Source organism: Colletotrichum spaethianum (genome assembly GCF_022836535.1).
Source record: "Colletotrichum spaethianum MAFF 239500 DNA, contig47, whole genome shotgun sequence".
Lineage (NCBI taxonomy): Eukaryota > Fungi > Ascomycota > Sordariomycetes > Glomerellales > Glomerellaceae > Colletotrichum > Colletotrichum spaethianum.
In genome coordinates this window covers 303,553-323,668 of record NW_026054817.1, presented here as the reverse complement: position 1 = coordinate 323,668, position 20,116 = coordinate 303,553, and the positions used below count along the sequence as shown (strand labels likewise).

The following is a 20,116-nucleotide window of genomic DNA, read 5'->3' as shown; positions in this document are numbered from 1 at the left end:
GCAGCTGTGCATGCCGAGTAGCCGGGTGCGCATGTGGTAGTGCAACTAGGGCCGGGGACTTGACATCCTCTATCAGCCTTATGCGATAAGCTTGCATGCAGAATGTGACGGCATGACTGGACCAACCATACTGAAGCAGCTGCCGTGAGTCGCTGATAAGACTTGCACATTGTCAAGTTATGAATCCAAGTGTTTTCAGTAATCAGTTGTCGATAGCAAAAGTCTCAAAGTCGCTAGCAGCTGTCAGCGATTTTGAGGTGTTTGGATAATACATGCCAGGGCTCATCGTGTTCAACAGGTCGCAAATGAGGACCTCTGTAGTTGTGCAACACAGAAAAAGCGAGAATCAGGTTCATGATAGCATAACTTTAACACCAGTGCGTCTTTCATCAGGCTCTCTTGACACTATTGAAAAATGCGCTGCTGAACAGAGCAGTGCTTTTCGAGCCATGAAGGTCGCCTGCGCGGGTCGAATAACAGGTGAACAAGGAGTTCAACCTTGTACAAAGCATGATGAACGTTCCCGAGACGTCTAATCAGCAGCAAGGTTGAGCCGTCATGAAGCTAAGCAATTCACATAGACATCATCTCTTCAAAGCCGGAAGATCATGTTGGAAGACTAGATGTCAAAATAGGGAACGTCTCTGAAAATGTAAACCTGTACGTTATATCCCGGCAGTCATTGCTTACGAAAGCTATGGTTCTATTAAAATGCTTCACTATCACCGATGTAGCATCCTGAGAGTGCCAGTAGTTTCGATATCCGGATCTAGGCTGTAAGGTGTTACTGGGATAAGGATTGACGTAGACATCGGATCTCCCGGCATGCACGCCCATTACTATAACCACTTCTGACTTTTGGAAGACTGAGATCTTCTCAACGTATGGATATCGATTGCGAATATTACTTGGAATCATGGCTGCTCGATCATCTTGCGTCTTGTTTATCGAAAGCATTAGATGGCCAACCACCTGCCTTCAATTTCAAAAGGGACGTGGGTTATGTATAGATATCAAATACCAAAAGGCGTAACAGGGTGATTTGGAAGATTTTCTGGCTGAAGAGCTTGATTCAGAGTGTCTTCAAATTTTTTTGGTTAGCAACAACTAGACTCTGCTCCGACAATTGAACTGTTACCTGCATGAAGTGGCGGCTTGCATGGATGCCACTGGCTTGATTACTCTTAAGTACAAGAAGCGAGAGCTCATACTGGCAGAAGTGAGATACATGACTTGGACTGTTGATGCCCATAAGACTATATGACCACTCGGGTGACAAAAATTAGCGCCAGGATTTGTAAGGTAAAGGCATAGGAAAGCGGCGCTGGTTTTTGTCATCCGAGTGATGACTCCGATTCTAATTTGAGTATGTCTTGAAAAAATGGAGAACGGCTGCAAGAAGCTGGTCTTCAACGTCCCACACTGTGGCAATCTAGTCACCGAAAGCATCCCTCCAACCCTCACATTCTTGACGTCCTTCTTGTTCGATCCCAATTCGAGCTGTCGGAGTCAACGACCCACCCACCTGTCCCAAACCTGTCAAATCCTTCTTGGAAGCACGGTTATCGACTCGCCAATCCGATAGAGTCATCTTATCTTGCGGCCTGCTTAGGCGAGGTGAAGATGCGTAACGTCAAGCGTGGGGCAGGACTTGCTTCGAAAATGCGCAAAATGCGGGGAAAATATGGGCGATGAGGAAAATCAGCTACCGCTACAAGCCTGATTAGGCATTGTTTCCCCAGATGTTTACCTTGTAGTTAACCCGCGGGTTATTTCATTCCCTTTCACGGAGGTTCGGGGATGCCACGCCACGTCACCCACATGATGTTTGGACCAATAGATGATGATGGATATGCGAATGGTGGGTGTTTGTCAATCGGCTTATAAGTAGAAATCAAGTCAAAATAGCAAAGTTTCTTTTTACCGGATCATATCTTCGACTCCAACATTTTCCAACTCGGTTTGGACATCTGTATATCTGACAACGGAGCTACCGACTGAACAGTTCGCGCGAAAAGCAACCACCCAACGCTGATAGCCGGCTTATTTCTGACGGCTTCCTGACTAAAGATACTACTATGCCTCACGCAGAGTCCTCAACCATAACAACGCCTCCCACCATCAATGGCGTTCACCTCCACGTCAATGATGGCCTACTCTCCCCAACGAGGTCGAGGCTCTAATCCAGTCCTATCCAGCAGAAGACCTCAACATCCTCCGCGAAAGGTTCCGCCGGAATGGCTACCTTCTCGTCAAGGGGCTTATCCCGCGAAGATGTTCTCTCAGCCCGTGAATCCTACTTCAAGTCACTTGCCCCCAGCGGCGTGACCAAGCCAGGAACATCTCTCAGAGACGGAATATTTGATGATGCAAAATCGCCCGAAGACTACCCGGGTATCGGTGCCGGCAGCGTCAAGAATGCCGCCCCAGGCGAGACCGACAAGTCCGCAATCTTCACCTCAGCAGCTTTGAAAGCGCACACGGAAGACTGGTACGCCGGCTCTGAGGATGGCACAGTCCAAGGCTTCTGCAACCACCCGATCCTCCACGACTTCATCTCACGCTTCACGTTGTGGGGCGACAACACGCTCACCGTCAAGCGCACACTGCTTCGCAACAACACGCCGGGCAACAAGGCCATTGGCGTGCACTATGATCAGTCCTTTATGCGGTACGGAGAGCCAACTTCCGTGACGGCCTGGGTGCCCATCGGCGACGTGCGGCTCGAGGGCGGCGGGCTGATCTATATGCAAGACGGCGAGAAGCTAGGCGAGGAGATTGAGAACGAGTTCACAGCCAAGGCCAAGGCAGCGGGTATGAGTGAAGATGAGACGAAGAACGCGTTTAATGCAAACATGATGACAACAGGATTTCTATCCGAGGGGCCAGCGGACTTCGGAAGGAGGTATGGTAAGAAGTGGTTGGTGAGTGCATATGAGGCCGGCGATGTTGTGTTTCACTCGGCACATATGGTAAGTCTATTCAATGATCCCTAGCTGGTCGTGATCTGCCCTTGGTGCATCGGTCTCTAACATGGGTGTCAGATTCATGCCTCGACTAAGAACCATGACCCTGAGGGCCGTATCAGACTCGGGACCGACTTGCGCTTCGTCGACAAGAGCCGACCATGGGATACTGTGAGGCACATTCACACCACTATGATCTGACATAGCGACTGATGACAAATAGCGATGGGATAAGCACTACAGCTTCGGCGATGGCGTTTAACATCTTCAACCACGTACTAACTACAGAATAGATACTTGATGGTATTTTCTGGCCATGTTACTTTTTCACACGTACAGAGAAAGTAGGAGGTCAATGGAGATTAAAAAACACGTTTTGGGTATTTCCGACTCCTAGCAATAGCAAGTCGTTATTTTCAACCACGATGATCATCCCCGTTCACCTAGACTGGAAACTATCAAGCTCTGTCCATTGCTCCTTTAGAGTCTTGACCAGTGCTCCTGTTTTCCACTGCACGATGGTCCTCACCTGTGCCAAATATTTGATGGTATGTTCTCGCTCGAGTGGGTGTCTTATGAGATGCCCGCCTGTGATGTTGATGTCAGATACCCTCTGGAAGTGGACACAGGCCTAGGTGAACTCACATAGAGACAGCATATGCGCCGGTAAATAATAGGCGTTAACTGCTTCGTTCGATAGAGCCAATCCCATCAGAATACAGAGATAGAACGTGATCTCGCGCTGATAGAGTTGTTAATAGTGTGCAGGAAGTGATGCCTCATACTTTACCTACCTCACTATCCATCCTCTTTTTCGTCCCCTCAAATCCCGCCGTCGGGTTTGAGCTATTGTAGTCATGGAAGCAAAATATGGCTTTCGAAGCGTAATAGTAGCCGAGACCGACGGTGGCTGGATAAATCAGCACCGGTGCGCAAACCCTTCCATGCTAAGGGATCTGCCTCTAGTCTCCGTTTTTGACTTGGCACAGGAATGAGCGCTCTTCTTACCTGGATCAGCAGCCATCCAGAGGGTTGGGAAAGGCCTCTCCCTCACCACATCTGCCTTTTCGTAAAAGAGCGGTCGGAACGAGATGGTTTCTCTCGATACCAAACCTCCACGTCGGCTTGCAGTTTCTCCCACGCCGTCGCGCTATCTGTAGGGGATTCTATCCCATCCTCGGGAAAGAAAAGCTTCAGCACCTTTGCGAATAGGTACACGATGCGATTTGCGTGCGCCGTGTCATCGTTGCTTTTGAATGTGGACGATCTCTCAAAGTTCTCCAAGCATATTTCTATGGGTGTTCGACGAACCAGGTATACGTAAAGGGCCTGGCGGAGGTGGACCCAACTCGCGGCCTCGGCTAGCCCGCCCTGTGTGACAAAACGGGCGATGGCGTCGTGATTCAATAGGTTTCTGGTACCTCTGAGGTGGTGGTAGTGTGAATCCGTTTCGTTGTCGTATTCCTCGTACAGGCGCATGATGACGACAGCCGTCAGAAGGATGGAGTCCCATGTCTCGGGCGGTTGCGAAAATGCTTCGATGAGCAGCTCGATGCAGCGGTTATGATAGTAGGTGCTTTCTAGATCGGACTCTTCATTGGAGTCGTCATTACATTGGGTGTCGAAACGACTCGCAAGAGCAAAGATACCGTTGAGCAAGATGGGTTTGCGAAGGGCTAGGCGAGGAACATCTAGAGTGAAAGGTCGGGCGTCGTGACAGGCATCGATCTGGAACGGTAACAGACATCAGCAATGTTGTTTTCACAGTAGCATCGCACTTGAAAGAAGCCTCACAGATGGCGCTATCCTCAAGATATAAGTCCGGAATAAGAACGCCTGCCGCCCAGTGAACCCGTAACATCCAGGGTCCCCGGGCTGGCCCCGGAGATTTGCATCCGAGATAAGACCATCAGCCCGTTCTAGCTGATGTAAAGAGCCAGCTTGCGTTAAAGGAGAATCTCCTAGAAGATAGGATATTTGAAGCTGGGGCTGTACTTCCCCAGCGTTCCACTGACTGCTGTCGGCTGTGAGACCATCGCAGTCGGATTCTAGGAACCTTAGGCTCGACGTAAAGCTAGCACGATGGCGGATTTCCGGCGGCGGTCCTCCATTCAGCACGAACCCAATCGGTGCACTCCCATCTCCGTGTGAACCGTGGCCTGAGAATCGCTGACGCGGGTGCTTCGGCTCGAAAGCTGTGCGTGGCCGGCGGAGTGAACTCGAATGCGAATTGAGTCTCGTATGAGGCAGAACCATGCAGAGATGTGTGAGAGGTAAAGCTGTTGCTCCTGTCACCGGTAGTCTGGACCGACTGGACGGCTGGCGATGATGACGCTTCGGTAGCAGCTTCATCTCCGCGGCTTACTTTGCTCTTGCGCTGACTGAAGAGAGTGTGAGCTTATGTATGGCGTGCAAGGGGCGGTGAGATGATCGCCAGCGAGACTGAGACAGGGGAGCTGGGTGTGGATGTGAAGACGGTAGGGGCACATCGAGTCATCCAACAAAGGAAGTCTAGACAAACCTCTCTGGTCCGCCTTGCGGGCTTTATCACCAGCAGCCTTCCTCGCGCTACCGGGCGCGTGCTTGAACCGTAGCGTCGTGTCAAAGTGACATTCAAGATCAGCTTCGACACACGCGCCGCAGCCCGTCGCACCGGGTTGCACGACGCATTTACGGTGACGCCGCCGGCAGGCGTCACAGCAGCGCCGGGGCTTCATGTAGGTCCGGCCAGACCCTCGCTCCCAAACCCAGATCCGTCTCGCCGTTCGGTGTCATCCGAATCCCCGTTCTGTTGAATTAGACTCGATTAAAATGCCAAATTCACTTCGGATTAATCAACTCGAGTGTGAATGGCCGGTTAGTGGGTATTCAACCCCGAGTACCGAGGTAGGCAGACAACAGTGCGATGCTTTCTCGAGATTTTTGGGATATGCGGGGGAGACAAAAGATGAATCCCGCGGTTACATGGCCTTTTGAAGACATGGTCGGGGCTCGGATCGAACACTAGGCGGGGCAGGAAATGCGGGTGAACCCCGAGCATAAGCATGCAGTACCGCGATTAAAGGTGCGTCACGGGGGTTGCTCCCGTGTAAGATCCTGTAGGGTGTTAGTATCATGGTGCCGAGCGAAATGGAGGTGGTTTCTGGTGCGATTGTGTGGCCGCTGACCGAGAGAAGGAAGTAATAGTCAGTAGACGCTATCGTCTTTACTTTGTATAAGTCAAGTCACCCACTTCTGGGCACCCACCACCCATGTGGGCACCCACAAAACGAAGCTATCGCAACAACACCACCCTTTTCAATTGACTATCGCCGAGCCCAGATGCAACTATGATACAGCTTTCTGCCTCACTAGGGCAATCAGATGCGCTAGATTCATCTATATCAATTTCAGCATTGCTAGCCTTGATCTGGGCTTGCTGTATATTGCTGATGTTAGTGAACTTAGTGTTAAGGTTGATTTTGATAGTCTTCTTTTTTTTATTGTAGTGTTGTTTGATTTAGGCCTGGAGAAGTTGTATTTAGTGGTAGGTAGTAGCTAGCTAGAAGGATTGCTTTTGGAAGCCTTTTTTTGACCTTTCTGAAGAGCTGGCGTTGTGTGGTAATACTTTTGATTTTAGCTTGCCTGAATAAGTCTAGTTGACTATTAAGGTCCTTTATTTTCCTAGCGTAGACTATGTAATAGCAGATGAAGCAGATGCTTATCCCTCTATATCCTGGGCATCTTAGATACTTTGGGTACCTTTGGGTAGCCTTATTAAGTAGTGTTATTAGTGTTATTGTGCTTAGGCAGTAATAAAGAGCTTATAAGAGGTTTATTTATAGTAATAGGCTATAGTCTAGTATATTTCTAGTTATTTAGAATATTCTTTTTTATTAGTTTAGTTAAGTGTGTTAGCTAATAATAAAATAAAAAAGTATCTTCTTATTTATTTATAGTTAAATTATTTTATTAGCTAAGGTTAAGCTAGAGCCTTTTGTGATAAGTTGTTTTAATTAGGCTAAAGATTAACTAATTAGTGGTTAAAGGATATAGGAGGTATATAGCAGCAAAGAATAATAGATAGACGTTATTAATATAGTATTAACTATATGAATTTTGTTGTTATATAGCTTTTATACTTATCTAGGACTAGTAGTCTAGTTTGATTAGGCTAGGAAAGGCAGTTTGTAGCAAGAAGACCTTTAATAGTTACTTAATAATAGTCTTATTAGTTATTTATTTATTCTCTGTTATTATAAACTCTTATTATTATATAGGCTAAGATCTAGAAGAAACTATTACTACTAGACTATTTTGCCCTTATATATTACAAGAGGATATAGTGTTAGGCCTTTAGCTGAGATACACTTAATAATAGATACCTAGGCTTATGATCCAGGCTGCTTTTTCTGTATAGACTTAGTTTTTGTTTTACTTAGTACTAGCCTATTTATGCCTTGGCCTTAAGGATACTAGTCTTATTTATGTTATATCTGTTGGTTAGCTAGATGGCTGATATTGATAGGATCGTAAGATATTTAAACTAGTCCCTGATAATCTTAGTAGATGCCTTATTAACACGTCTAGAATCAATAGATCGACTTCTCTGGACCTTGATAGATAGGTTTCTTTGTACAAAGGCGTCTATCTATCTCTTCCCTAGAGGCTGGGTATTGCCTATGGCATGGAGATACGCTGGGCAAAAAACCTTGACTTGTTGATGCGTTGGCGCAAGCCCAAGGTCAGCCTGTATCTGTACCCAATTAGCCAGCTTAGCCTCCTGACTAACAGAGAGCCGCTGGAGGCAGTAAAATGCGATATCTCTAGGTTGGATACCTTGAGGCGATTCTGAAGTGTTGACCGAGGGACGCCCTATTTCCTAGATGCTGCCTGGACAGGGACGCCGTTGGCGATATCCCCAAGAGCCTTGCTAACCTCATACTCGGTATATTGACCCATAGGGTATAGAAGAAGGTATCTGCAAAAGATGAAGTGATTTGGATAAGGGATGAAAATGTTGTGATAGTTTGAAGTGGGAGGCTGGTCATGGTGTTGAGGGATTTTTGGGGTGCCCACATGGGTGGGGTGCCCAGAAGTGGGTGACTTGACTTACCATTCTCTCTGTCCCCAACCCAACGGCCCAACGAGAACTGTTGGTAACAGGTAACGAATGGAAGCAGAACCTGACCGTTTCCGATCGGAAACAGGCAACCACCAATATCTACTCGGTAACAGACAGACCCGTCGGACGCTTTGAGGTACATATTGACCCAATGGAGGAGCTCTCCAAGTTTGCCGTTGAAACCCACAGCAATTCCAACCTCACCACGAAACTGTACGGGTCCCAATGCCATTGTCGTCTAAGGGTCAGAATGAATAAGAAAAATGACGTGTATTATATGTCACCAAAACCAGCCAATAATCACGAAAACAATAGCCTAGGAAGTCCCCTATCATCGCATCTGACATCTAGGCTCAGATTCTAGCCACAAGGCGCTGTGCTGAAAGCTTTTCGCAGGGAAATGGAAGCGATCCCAATCCAGCACATCTATCAAATCGTTGTTTTAATGATAGATTAAACCATTTCTTCAGAGTAGATCGCATCACACCACATCGAGGTGGCTGATAGCAACGCTAAATAAAATCGGAAAAGATCATAAAACTGAATGGTAAGTCCACTTGACGATTTAGTTTAAGTTCATGGGACTAAAGCTTGTCTTGATGGACAAAATAGCTTAACAACCATGCCATTCGCGTTCTTTCTCTACTGATACTAACTGACGCAAAAAGAGATGGTGTTTGGGCTATAGAAAAGCAGTCGAGTTATCGCAAATTTTGCATTCTTACGGCTTTTCCTTGGGATGGTTGGTAATCACGATGGCAGTTGGACATGCGAGTTGTGCCTAGAGTCTTGGCTACTTGCTTCCGCCCTCTTCGCTGCTTCCGTGATCTGATGGAACTACTGGGCCATGAACCCATCAGATCGGTATGCAGTAGCCTTGGACTGTTTTCTACTAAAACATCAATCACCGTCAGGGACGAGGTTATTGGATTCTCTTGTGAGAGGTCTGGTGTTAACAAAGGAGCGCGGATTGAGAACCTTAGCACTCTTGCTCGAGAATCTAATCCTTGACACCGTACCCTTTTTGGTTATCATTGTAGATCTTTCTTGGACGCGTCCCATTTGTTTGCAAGTCGCACCGGTGCCACAAGCTAGTCAGTTAGACCGAATGAATGCCCCTCTTCTACACATCTGTCAAACCTTCGGCTCATGACATTGCCAAGAGGCTGTTGCTATGCTGAACACTGAATTACTGGCTTTTCTTTACAATAACTCATCTCATGAGCCTCGATCGAGCTTCACGTTACGAACACGCTGCTACACATTGCTTCGGGACAAATGACCAACAGAGGGGCCATGATTGGCCCAGTCCGGGTGGACTCGGGAATGCTTACGTAAAAGATATCGCAGTGTCGCCGCTAACCGTTTCTGGACTAGTGCATCTAGCTCCAAGATCCGCCAGAGGGCAGATCTGCTTTTACAGGCTTTGACAGAAAGCCATCTCGTTTTCCAGATCTTTCTGGATTTGAGGGGGAAGCCGGGTTCAAGTGAGCGCGACGGTAAAGGCTCTTTTCAGAGAAGCACGTTTCTCACGCGTTCGCGCCGCCGTTGCTCAGTTCTTGCAACCTTCCACTTGAATCCAACACAAGGACAAGAGGAACTGTCATGCATGCGTCGGCAAAATAGTCTCCGAGCGCATTCGGTTCCCGGCAAACAACAAGCCCTACGACGAAACGATACTCGCATCTGAAAAGGCTCATTGCACCACAACGCGCAACATAAGGTTCGATTGAACCTTCGTATCTGCCGTCTCCCGTACCTATTTCCGGTGACGTGGGCAAGGTACAAGGTTTGCCGTCTCTTCCGGCATCAACAAACCCAACCAAGCGCCGAACAAACATCAAGGGCCAATTCATCAGACGCAGCCAAGGAGCCTCACAGGCGTGGGCCGCGCTCCCCACCGACGCGTCACTAACAATCTGCACCAGTCGGCCTAGGGCCTGGGCGTGGCCCAGGGCATGACGCTGTCTTTGTCACAGCTGAAATGCAGAGATTTTTGCATACAAGCCACGGACCACAGCTCATAACCACGACTCGGCGCGCGGTCACCCGAGAGAGTCCATCACGGAGGAATCGAGGACCATGCCAGAGGGAGGGAGTCAAAACTGGCTTATCGGCGCTGGGTTTGTCGGCTATCGTGGTGCATCCCCCTCGGAATAGAGCGGGAGCGCTGAGCCCCATGGGGTAAGTGGGAGGGCCTATCACTGGTGCCCCCTCGTGCGATGCGACCATGGGAGGAACCGGGTATTGGAGGAAGCCGTGACGTTTACGCGTGGACGAGAATGCGGGTTGGCGCGGGGGGGATATATGCATTGCCGGCGATACAGCGAAGCAGTTTTATCCTCGGGTGCTCATCATGGTCCTGGTGGTTGCCAGTGATACTGCACTGGGCGTCAGCCAAGCAAGTAGTGACCGAGTGGTGATGAGCTGACAGCGACGCTGGGTACTGTACCTCGAGGTATGCTGATATCACTCCTAGGGTGCAAAAGCGTACTGCATTTTCCGGAGTGATACCATCAACATCGACAAGTGCAACAAAGGATAGGGCCAAAGTCTCGTCGACCGGGTAGCATCCCCAATCGTCAAACACCAGGAGTCTCCTACCGGCCCTGGCAGACACAAGTGATCCCAAGCCGGATGACTCCCCAGGCGCGCCAAGTGCAAGCCGAGCCCCCCCCATGGCCCGTCCCAAGCCAGTTCCAAGGCTCAAGATCCATCGGGCTCCCAAGGGGGCTCTCACGGCTGGGATAACACTGGCCAATAGCCCGTTAGTGGCCAGAATCTGCTGACGCTTGCTTCAGACTGATTGTCCCCCTGGAGGACTTGGAAGGCTGTGTTCCGCATTTGGCCGAAGCATCGTTCCCGCCCCCGCCCCTAAAAATTCTAGATCCCGAAGACGGCCACGCCCTGCTGGGCCCGAGATCGATAGTGGTGTGTGTCTCCCTGCCGCTGCTGCTGCGCGCTCGATTGTCACTGCCCGTATCTATTTAGGTACAAGAGTACCTTGACATCATCATCGCTTGTGATTTTTTCCACGCCCCCTTTCAACGACTCTTGACTCAGCTCGTGTGATCCATCTCCGTTTTCATAGCATCCTCTTACGATACCAATCAAACAACACGTTCAAAATCACAGTTTACAGCGTTCCACCACGAAGAGCCATTGTACTTGAGGCCCTGAATTGAGTGGGACTTGGACGGAAACGAGGCCATCATTGAAAAGGAAAAAAGAGACGTCAACCACCTTACCGCCGCCACGATGAACTGTCCCTCGCGCAACGACGACATCACGCTGGAGCATCCCGACTGGAACCAGAAACCGCCCTTTCTCGCCGCCGACCTCACCACCTGCGAGGACCTGAACGGCATCGCCAACGCCCGCGAGCAACGCCGCGCCCGGAGCGGTGCCGGGGATGGGTCCGACGGCCGGGGTGACGAGATGAATTACCAGACGTTACCGCGTTTACAACCCGATCGAGGCGCCCCGTTTCGGGAGGGTGGAACTATGGTAAGTCCCTTTTGTTTTCCGAGAATGATTCCAAAATGCTACTAAGCTACGATGCCACAATATGTGTTCGTCACCGCTCAATGGCTGCACCAACGGAATGGGAAAACAGGTGGCCAGCTGCTGTTGAGCACCTCACCGCCCTCGGTATTCATGTGCAAGCGCCAACACCGACGACGTCTAAACACCACCTCACAAACACGAAATGCACATGGGACGCTGACCAACATCATCTTAGGTTTCCACCCCCGAAACAAAAAGGTGCATGGTGGTGACGACCATACACCTCCCCTCTGGGCCTCCGCGCCACCCGCTCCGCCTCTGGGGCTGGGTGAGTTGGATCATGTCCGTCCTTGGCTGTTCGGCCATCATCTCTGCTCTCAAGAGCCCCGAGGCTGTTGCTTCGTTCCTCGTTGCATCCAAGCAAACCGCCCAATGTGAGTTTACTCTCTGAATCCTTGCTTAGCCTTCAGTCATGATATCGCACGCAAACGCACAAAACTAATTTCACCCTTCGTCCCACAAAACTCTCACATGAACATAAGCTGACGGCACAGCCATCGCCAAACACTCCGCCCGCTCCGTCCGCCGCTCGACCTGCCCGACTGGCGGCCTCGGCAACGAGGACGCCTACAACACGCCCTTCCACGTCGGCGCCCTCTTCATCATCCTCGGCGTCTCCTTCCTCGCCTGCGCCTTCCCCTCATCGCCTCCGTCACCCCAGGCGTCCGCATCCCTCGCCCCTTTTTCTTCGCCGTACGCCACTTCGGCACCGGCGTCCTTCTCGCTACGGCCTTTGTCCACCTCCTCCCACGGCCTTCACCCTCCTCGGCAACCCGTGCCTCAGCTCCTTCTGGTCGAGGACTACCCCGCCATGCCGGGCGCCATCGCCCTGGCCGGAATCTTCCTGGTCACCATCATCGAAATGGTCTTCCAACCCGCCGCCACATGTCCCACGCCCCCGACGACTCCGTCCTCTCGCCGCAGCGTTCGGGATCCGTCGACAACGACGACAACCGTGATCCCGGGCCCTACCCTCTCGAGATGGCCCCGAGCCGCGGCGCCGCCGGCAGCATGGGCCGCACCCTCTCCCGCATCGGACGGGACGAGCAGCAGGCCGGTGACAGGCTTGCCAAGCGCGTTGACGAGGAGAGCCGCGCCGTGCAGCTCCACGCCAACGGCGTCGTGACCCTCTCCCCCGCGCAGCAACACCAAAAGGACATTCTGCAGTGCATGATGCTCGAGGTCGGAATCCTGTTCCACTCCGTCTTCATCGGCATGACGCTCAGCGTCTCCGTCGGCCACGAGTTCGTCATCCTCCTCATCGCCATCGCCTTCCACCAGACCTTTGAGGGGCTCGCCCTCGGCTCCCGCATCGCCTCCATCGACTGGCCCAAGGGTAGCCTGCAGCCGTGGATGATGGCCCTCGCGTACGGGTGCACCACGCCCATCGGCCAGGCCATCGGGCTCGCGACCCATAGGCTGTACAGCCCGAACTCGGAGTTCGGCCTGATCCTGGTCGGCACGATGAACGCCCTTTCGTCCGGCCTGCTTGTCTTTGCCGCGCTGATTGAGCTGCTCGCCGAGGACTCCTGTCCGACGAGAGCTGGCGCATCCTTCGGGGCTCCAAGCGCGTCTGGGCTGCCTGCTCGTCTTCTTTGGCGCGTTCGCATGAGTCTCGTCGGTGCATGGGCTTAAGTCTGCATGCCAGCTTATACCGGGGACGGGGTAAATGATCCATCGCGTCGAGAGATCTCTGGAGACCTAGACTATTAGTGGTTCCTCGTTCCGTATATTGGATGTTGTCGGCCATCCTGCGGTCTTACTGCGCCTGAAAAGACGCGGTGAGGCGTCCATTCGGAAACCATGACGAGATCATGAAGAGGGAATGGCGCGAGCTGTCTCTTCACGATCCCGTCAACATTGCCGTTCTTTGACAGAGGTGTGCAGTCAGCTGCTGACCTTGGTTTCTATTTAAAGTTGAGATTGCCGATGGCTGTTTGATGGATTTATGTTCATTGAGCCACGGCTTGAAAAAGCCGATGGCCCAGGTACCTTGATTGATATTTGTTTCCGCCCATCCATGGTGTCCGCTCGTTTAAAGTTCCAAAGGCCACAATTAGATCTCGCAGAAAAGATTAGAGGAAGGCATTAAATAAGAATACTGTTGGAATAACAGCACCAGCTGGTTGTACGACACGCACGACTCAGGGACACACATCATGGCAGAGGGCACAGACTGGATATTCGGCTCTCGGTTATCCATTGAGGGGATCAAAAGTATATTCATGCCGAACTGACTCAGGGACGTACGAGATCATATATCTTGTGTACGAAAGCCAAGTCTTGTAGTTAGGAAGATAATCACGGAAAATACATCTTTGGTTCACCCTAACTTTAACCCGAGTACGATCGTACAAACGGGTTCTCTCAGGAAGAGAGAATCCATTCAACACTGATCAGTGGTTGCTTGGCAATCCGTGCGATTGCTTTGTGCAATCACAGATTAGCAAGAGTGAAGAGACAAGACTTAGGCTTTACGGCCGGGCTACCGGGTAGTCTTGCACTTCGTGCGAGGCGAGAAATCCTCAGGGATACCTAAGGGGTCACGCTAGAAAGTCTCTTGTGCTAAGAAGCCTTAATCCTACCTATTGTCGCCTGCTAAGCTGAACCGGGTAGATAGGATAAAGACGACTTTTGCTTTACTATCGTACAAGACAGATTCCCGTTGTCGCCTGCTAAGCTGAACCGGACGAGAATCTTTATTGTACTGTACGTAGAGTACAAAGTGTGCGCCACGGCACCAAACAAACCAATTTTGACGTCGTACGATACGAAACGACTACCGAACACAACATGGCTTCCCAAGAGGATCCAGAAGACAATCGTCAAAGCCAATATGACAATATTGATGGATACCTGCCAACGTACGAAGAAATAAGTGCAAGGAGCGAAGTCCCACTGCACACGTGGAAGAAGACTGTGAATCCTAGACGCTGGGGAAATCCAGTCGATATTACACAGGCACCGTCCGAAGAAGAGATGACTACGTACATTGCGTACATCAACATGGAAATGCTTCATCTTAGGCAATCAAAGGAAAACCTGACAATATCACTGTACGAAGATTTTAACGAATGGTCTACCTTCCAATGGGAAAAGGTCTATCGTGCGTTCAGGGCAGAGTTCATACGACTTATTGAGCTAAAGGGATTCCGATTACCGCCAATAAGAAATGTGAATCAACAGCTAGTTGAATTCATCAAGGAGATTGGGAGGAAGTTTGATGAGCAAGAAGAACAGCTTTCTACTCGTACAGCACTTACACCAAGTCGTACGATTACAACAACTCAAACACCTGTTCGAAACCCTGAATCAACTTTACCCCAAAACACAGCTGAACCGACAACAGAGCCAATCGAACCCCCGTACGATACACAGACAACTCAAACATCAATCGTACGAGAGCAGTCACAATCAGCTTCAGGAAACATGCCTCCTGGAACAAGATTCACACAGGAGGTTGAGAGTTTTCCACAAATCCAGGGTCGTACAACACCTTTACATCAAGGAGACAGCATCTATGACCTACCACCAAGACGAATAGTCCAGAATGGATTGTGCGAGCCAACTACAATCTCAATCTTCCAGAAGGGATGGAGAAAGGACAGGAATTATACGGGCAAGCCGTACGATATCCTGTACGACAAGGCAAAGGTCTTTATCAGTTTTTGTCGACGCCTCAGGATCACTGAAGATCAATACCATGCAGTATTTCCTGATATCTTGGCTGATCGTGCGGAAGAGTTTTATCTCCATCACATTGGACCAACAAGGAGATGGGACGAGATGTACAACATGTTAGAAATGCACTTTAACACTAACATCAACCACACTCTCTATTGGACAGATTGGACAAGTCTATCCTTCGCACGAGTCAGACAAGACAATCCAGACAAGAATCTGATGGACGTATTAGAGATACTCTTAGACAAGATACCCCTCGTACAGCGGGCACTTGGCCCAGGTTTTCAGGGGGAGATTATGCTTCGTACGCAAGTCACCCAAGCGTGCAGAGGTGTACTAGAGCTAGAAACTGCTCTAAGCAATCTTAAAGCACATCACACATGCGAGCAATTCTTTTCTAGCCTAAGAGCATCACTACAGGTCGCTTTAGACAGGAAGTCTATGTCGCACGACATCAACTTTGTGGATAGAAGATACTCTAACAACAAGAGTTACCCACGACCATCGTACAATAGACCGTCAGACAACAGAGGATCTTCTCGACAACCTTGGAAAGGTCAACCTTCATCACGACCTAGGTTTAATCGTGCAATATCTAAGAAAAGATGTTTTGTGTGCAAGAAGGAGGGTTGTTGGTCTACGAATCATTCGGACGAAGAACGTAATCGTGCGAAAGACCAATACCTTCAGGCATGCGGTATACTTGAACAAGAACCACAGAGAGATTTTGCCTCGTACCTTCTTGACTTTGAAGGAGAAAACCCAGTGGACGAATCGTGCGATGAGGAGGGAGAATTTACAGGAGATGAAGAGACATCAGCTTTCCTAATGTCTTCTTCATTCTTCCATCGCACGACAGGGGAGGATATCTTTTCATTACCAAAGACGTCAGAGGCCTGTCAATTCTTGTTGCACGATCCTTATATCTCATCGTACCAAGGGGAACTATGGGATACAGGAGCAGCGAAGTTCTCTACCGTAGGGAAACCTCAAGTCCTTGCATACCTACGGGAGAACCCTCGTACGGCAATATCCTGGGGACCAGGATCAGCAAACGTACGATTCGGGGCAAGTGACTCAATCACATCGGTTGGCACTATGGAAATGGAGAATCAGCTTGGAAAGGTTACGTATCACATCCTTGATGCTCCTACTCCGTTCCTGTTTTCATTGTACGATGCAGACAGGTTAGGTGCATATTTCAACAACGTCGACAACGTGATTGTACGGCAGGATGGAAAACCTATCCCAGTCGTACGGAAATGGGGTCACCCATTCTTCAACCTTAGTCGCACAGAGGCCAGCATGTTCTTCACAGAAGGACAACTCCGAAGGCTTCACAGACGATTTGGACATCCTCGTACGGACCGTCTTTACCACCTCCTGAAGAAGGCTGGGCATCACAACATTGACATCAACATTCTAGAAAAGGTCCAGAAGTTTTGCCATCATTGTCAATCGCACGACTCAGCACCGAAGAGGTTTAAGTTCACACTTAAAGACGAAAGCTACTTCAACTATGAGATAGTTGTGGATGTCGTACGACTAAGAGACAAGAACGCCTTACACGTCATCGACACAGAGACAAGCTTCCAAGGAGCCACCTTCCTGAAGTCCTTATCTGCACGAGATACGTGGAATGCACTTTGCAAGTGCTGGATCAGCACGTACGTTGGTCCACCAGACTATATCGTACATGACCCAGGTACAAACTTCGCATCATCAGAATTCAGGAACTATGCCGACATCATGGGCATATCGTGCGAAGAAATGCCAGTAGAAGCCCACTGGGCAGTAGGCAAGATAGAAAGAGCTCACGCTCCTCTGAGGCGTGCGTACGATATCTTGTATGCTGAGCTTAGGCACAACACGGACGAGGAAACCATCCTCCAGATGGCTGTGAAGGCATTGAACGACACAGCTGGTCCGCACGGCATCGTACCTACACTACTTGTCTTTGGTACATATCCAAGGATTAACAAGGACTCACCTCCATCGCCCGAAATCACCCAAAGGGCAGAAGCAATCCAGAAGGCAATGAAAATGCTTCAGAGCATTCGTGCAGAAGTAGAGATCAATCGTGCGATCAACACCAGAAATGGCCCTAACCTCCAGAGCATACTATCACTACCAATCCAGAGTGAGGTTCTAGTATGGAGAGAAAACAAGGGATGGACTGGACCGTACGAAGTCCAGGCTATAGAAGGCCATACGGTGACAGTCAAGATGGTCAATGGTCCTACACAGTTTCGTGCAACACATGTCAAACCATACCATCAAGACACAGCACAGTCAGATTCAGATATCGCACGACCTATTCCTCAGAAACAGCCAAACAAGAGAGGAAGACCAAAGAAAGGCCAGAGAAGGGCTGTACGACAATCACCACGTACCAATCAAGCATTTCTATCTCAGAAAGAAAAAGACCACAAGGAGTTAGCAGAAAAGTTACGGCTTGACAATGTGATTACAACACCAGGTGCTCCATACGAAGAGTCAGACCAAACAGAGATAGACAACCTTATTAACCAGGGAGTCTTCACCTTTGTACCGTACAATCCAAAAGAGCATGACCACCTCCGTATCTACAAGACACGGATGGTACGAGAGATCAAGAACTTGTCATCTAAGCCGTACGAGAAGTCAAGACTTGTCGTACAAGGGTATGGGGACTGGGAGAAAGAAGAACTCTTAACCCAGGCACCTACTATCCAACGGATGAGCCAAAGGCTCATACTTGCGATTGGACCTACCCTCGTGCGAGACTACAAATGCAAAGGGGAACTCAGAGACATAACCCAGGCATATACACAATCGGACGATCGTCTAACCAGGACGATTATTGCACGACTACCCAAGGAGTTAGAAGACAAATACCCTAAGAACACACTTCTCCATATCTTGAAACCACTATACGGCCTAGCAGAGTCAGGCCTATACTGGTACAAAACCTATTCTGAGCATCACAAGAAAGATCTGAAGATGACAGAGTCAACGTACGATCCATGCTTGCTGTATACAACAGAAGGACCGGATACCTTCGGGATTACAGCTATGCAGACAGACGATACACTTAGCTTTGCTACACCTGCCTTCTCCCAGAGAGAAGAAGAAGAGCTGAGAAGGAAAGGACTTCGTGCGAAACCAAAGACCACCTTATCGCCCAACAGTGAAATTGACTTTAATGGGGGAAGGATTCAATCGCACAATGACCATATTACCTTTACTCAAAAAGGCCAGGCAAAGCACCTGAAACTCGTTGATCCTGATGCGCACGATGCACATCAGCAGTATGTTTCCCAAAGGGCAAGAGGAGCATACCTCGCATCTATCTGTCAACCAGAGGCATCATACGACCTGTCAACTGCAGCCCAAACTAAGGAACCTGGTAAGAAGGATATTGAAGCTTTGAATGTACGACTTCAGTGGCAAATCGATAACTCTACACGAGGTCTTACATATATCCCTCTTGATCTCCATCGTGCGAAGATGTATATCTTTACAGATGGATCATTTGCAAACAACTCAGATCTATCGTCACAACTTGGATTTGTTATTATACTAGCTGAGGAAACAGCTCGCACGACAACAGACTTCCAGATCAAAGGAAACATTATACACTGGAGTTCAACAAAGTGCAAGAGAGTCACACGAAGCGTACTTGCAAGCGAGTTGTACGGGATGACCACAGGATTTGATAGTGGGATATCCCTTAGTACGACACTCACCAAGATCCTTCATACATTACAACTCCCAAGGATTCCAGTTATCATCTGTTCAGACTCACGATCTCTATATGAGTGCCTCGTACGACTAGGCACAACAGATGAAAAGAGGCTTATGATTGATATTATGAGTCTACGTGAGTCGTACGAAAAGAAAGAGATCTCAGAAGTGAGATGGATTGATGGGAAAGATAACCCTGCCGACGCCTTCACCAAGAAATCGCCAAACTCAGCACTTAGACAATTGATTACAACAAACACATTAAGGATTCGAATCGAGGCGTACGTTGAAAGATTAGGAGAAAACACTTGACAATTAATTCGTACGACCTCACCGCCGTACGTAACCAACTATCTGAAAACGAAGTGTAACCTCAAGAAGGTATCTGATATACCTGACCACTACCAATGCCGATCTCAATGTCGGATCGTACCTCCACCATATCCACAACCTTCCCGAATTACCATATCGTGCAATCCATCTGATTGTCGTACGAGATTTCAGGGAAGAGAAGTTGTGCGATTACTCCTTGTCGATAACCATGGGGCTGGCAGAAGTGCCAAGGAAGCGACCGCCCTTGCCGACGTTCTTGCCAAGCTTGCTGCCAGGCGTACGAGGCTCACGAGCATTGGTGACGTTGGGAGCCTTGTAGTTGCTGGGGCCGCCGTTGTCATCATCGTCATCATCATCGCCCGGGTTGTCGGACGAATCAACATCTCGACCGCGGTGGGTGCAGCGAGCGCCGTGCGACTGCTAGACGCACTCGGCGCAGGCGCCACCCTGAAAGGTGGGAATGCGGGTGCACTGGCGGAAGCGCGGGGAGTCAGTAGTCGCGCATTTATTGCCACAGGCAATGGCCGCACGACCACGAGACTGAACCAAGACCGCAAGGAAGTAGCCCTGGCGGCGGATGATGCTGGCAACAAACTGCTGGACAGAAGTGTTGCTAGTGACGCGGATCTCGATATCGCGCGACGGCATGTTGATGATGAGACGCTCCTCATCCTGCAGTCAAGGTTAACGTACGAAGACAAGGTAAGGACAAAAGTAACGTACATTGATGGCCAGA

The 20,116-nt window shown here is 49.6% G+C and overlaps 3 protein-coding genes across 3 annotated transcripts; 2 read left to right on the top strand and 1 right to left on the bottom strand.

Moving 5' to 3' along the window:
• Positions 1 to 2,237: 2,237 nt before the first annotated feature.
• On the top strand, positions 2,238 to 3,167 carry ColSpa_11545 (uncharacterized protein; the record flags this gene model as incomplete). The annotated part of the gene is made up of 2 exons (XM_049277757.1): positions 2,238 to 2,972; positions 3,045 to 3,167. The coding sequence occupies 2 exons, from the start codon at positions 2,238 to 2,240 to the stop codon at positions 3,165 to 3,167; spliced, it is 858 nt and encodes a 285-aa protein (XP_049133714.1).
• An 849-nt stretch (positions 3,168 to 4,016) lies between these two features.
• Positions 4,017 to 4,445, bottom strand: ColSpa_11544 (uncharacterized protein; the record flags this gene model as incomplete). Its single annotated transcript, XM_049277756.1, has 1 exon — positions 4,017 to 4,445. One exon carries the CDS (start codon positions 4,443 to 4,445, stop codon positions 4,017 to 4,019), a length of 429 nt encoding a protein of 142 aa, XP_049133713.1.
• A 6,883-nt stretch (positions 4,446 to 11,328) lies between these two features.
• On the top strand, positions 11,329 to 13,272 carry ColSpa_11543 (zinc-regulated transporter 3; the record flags this gene model as incomplete). Its single annotated transcript, XM_049277755.1, has 4 exons — positions 11,329 to 11,577; positions 11,813 to 12,011; positions 12,132 to 12,502; positions 12,562 to 13,272. 4 exons carry the CDS (start codon positions 11,329 to 11,331, stop codon positions 13,270 to 13,272), a joined length of 1,530 nt encoding a protein of 509 aa, XP_049133712.1.
• Between the last annotated feature and the right edge of the window lie 6,844 nt (positions 13,273 to 20,116).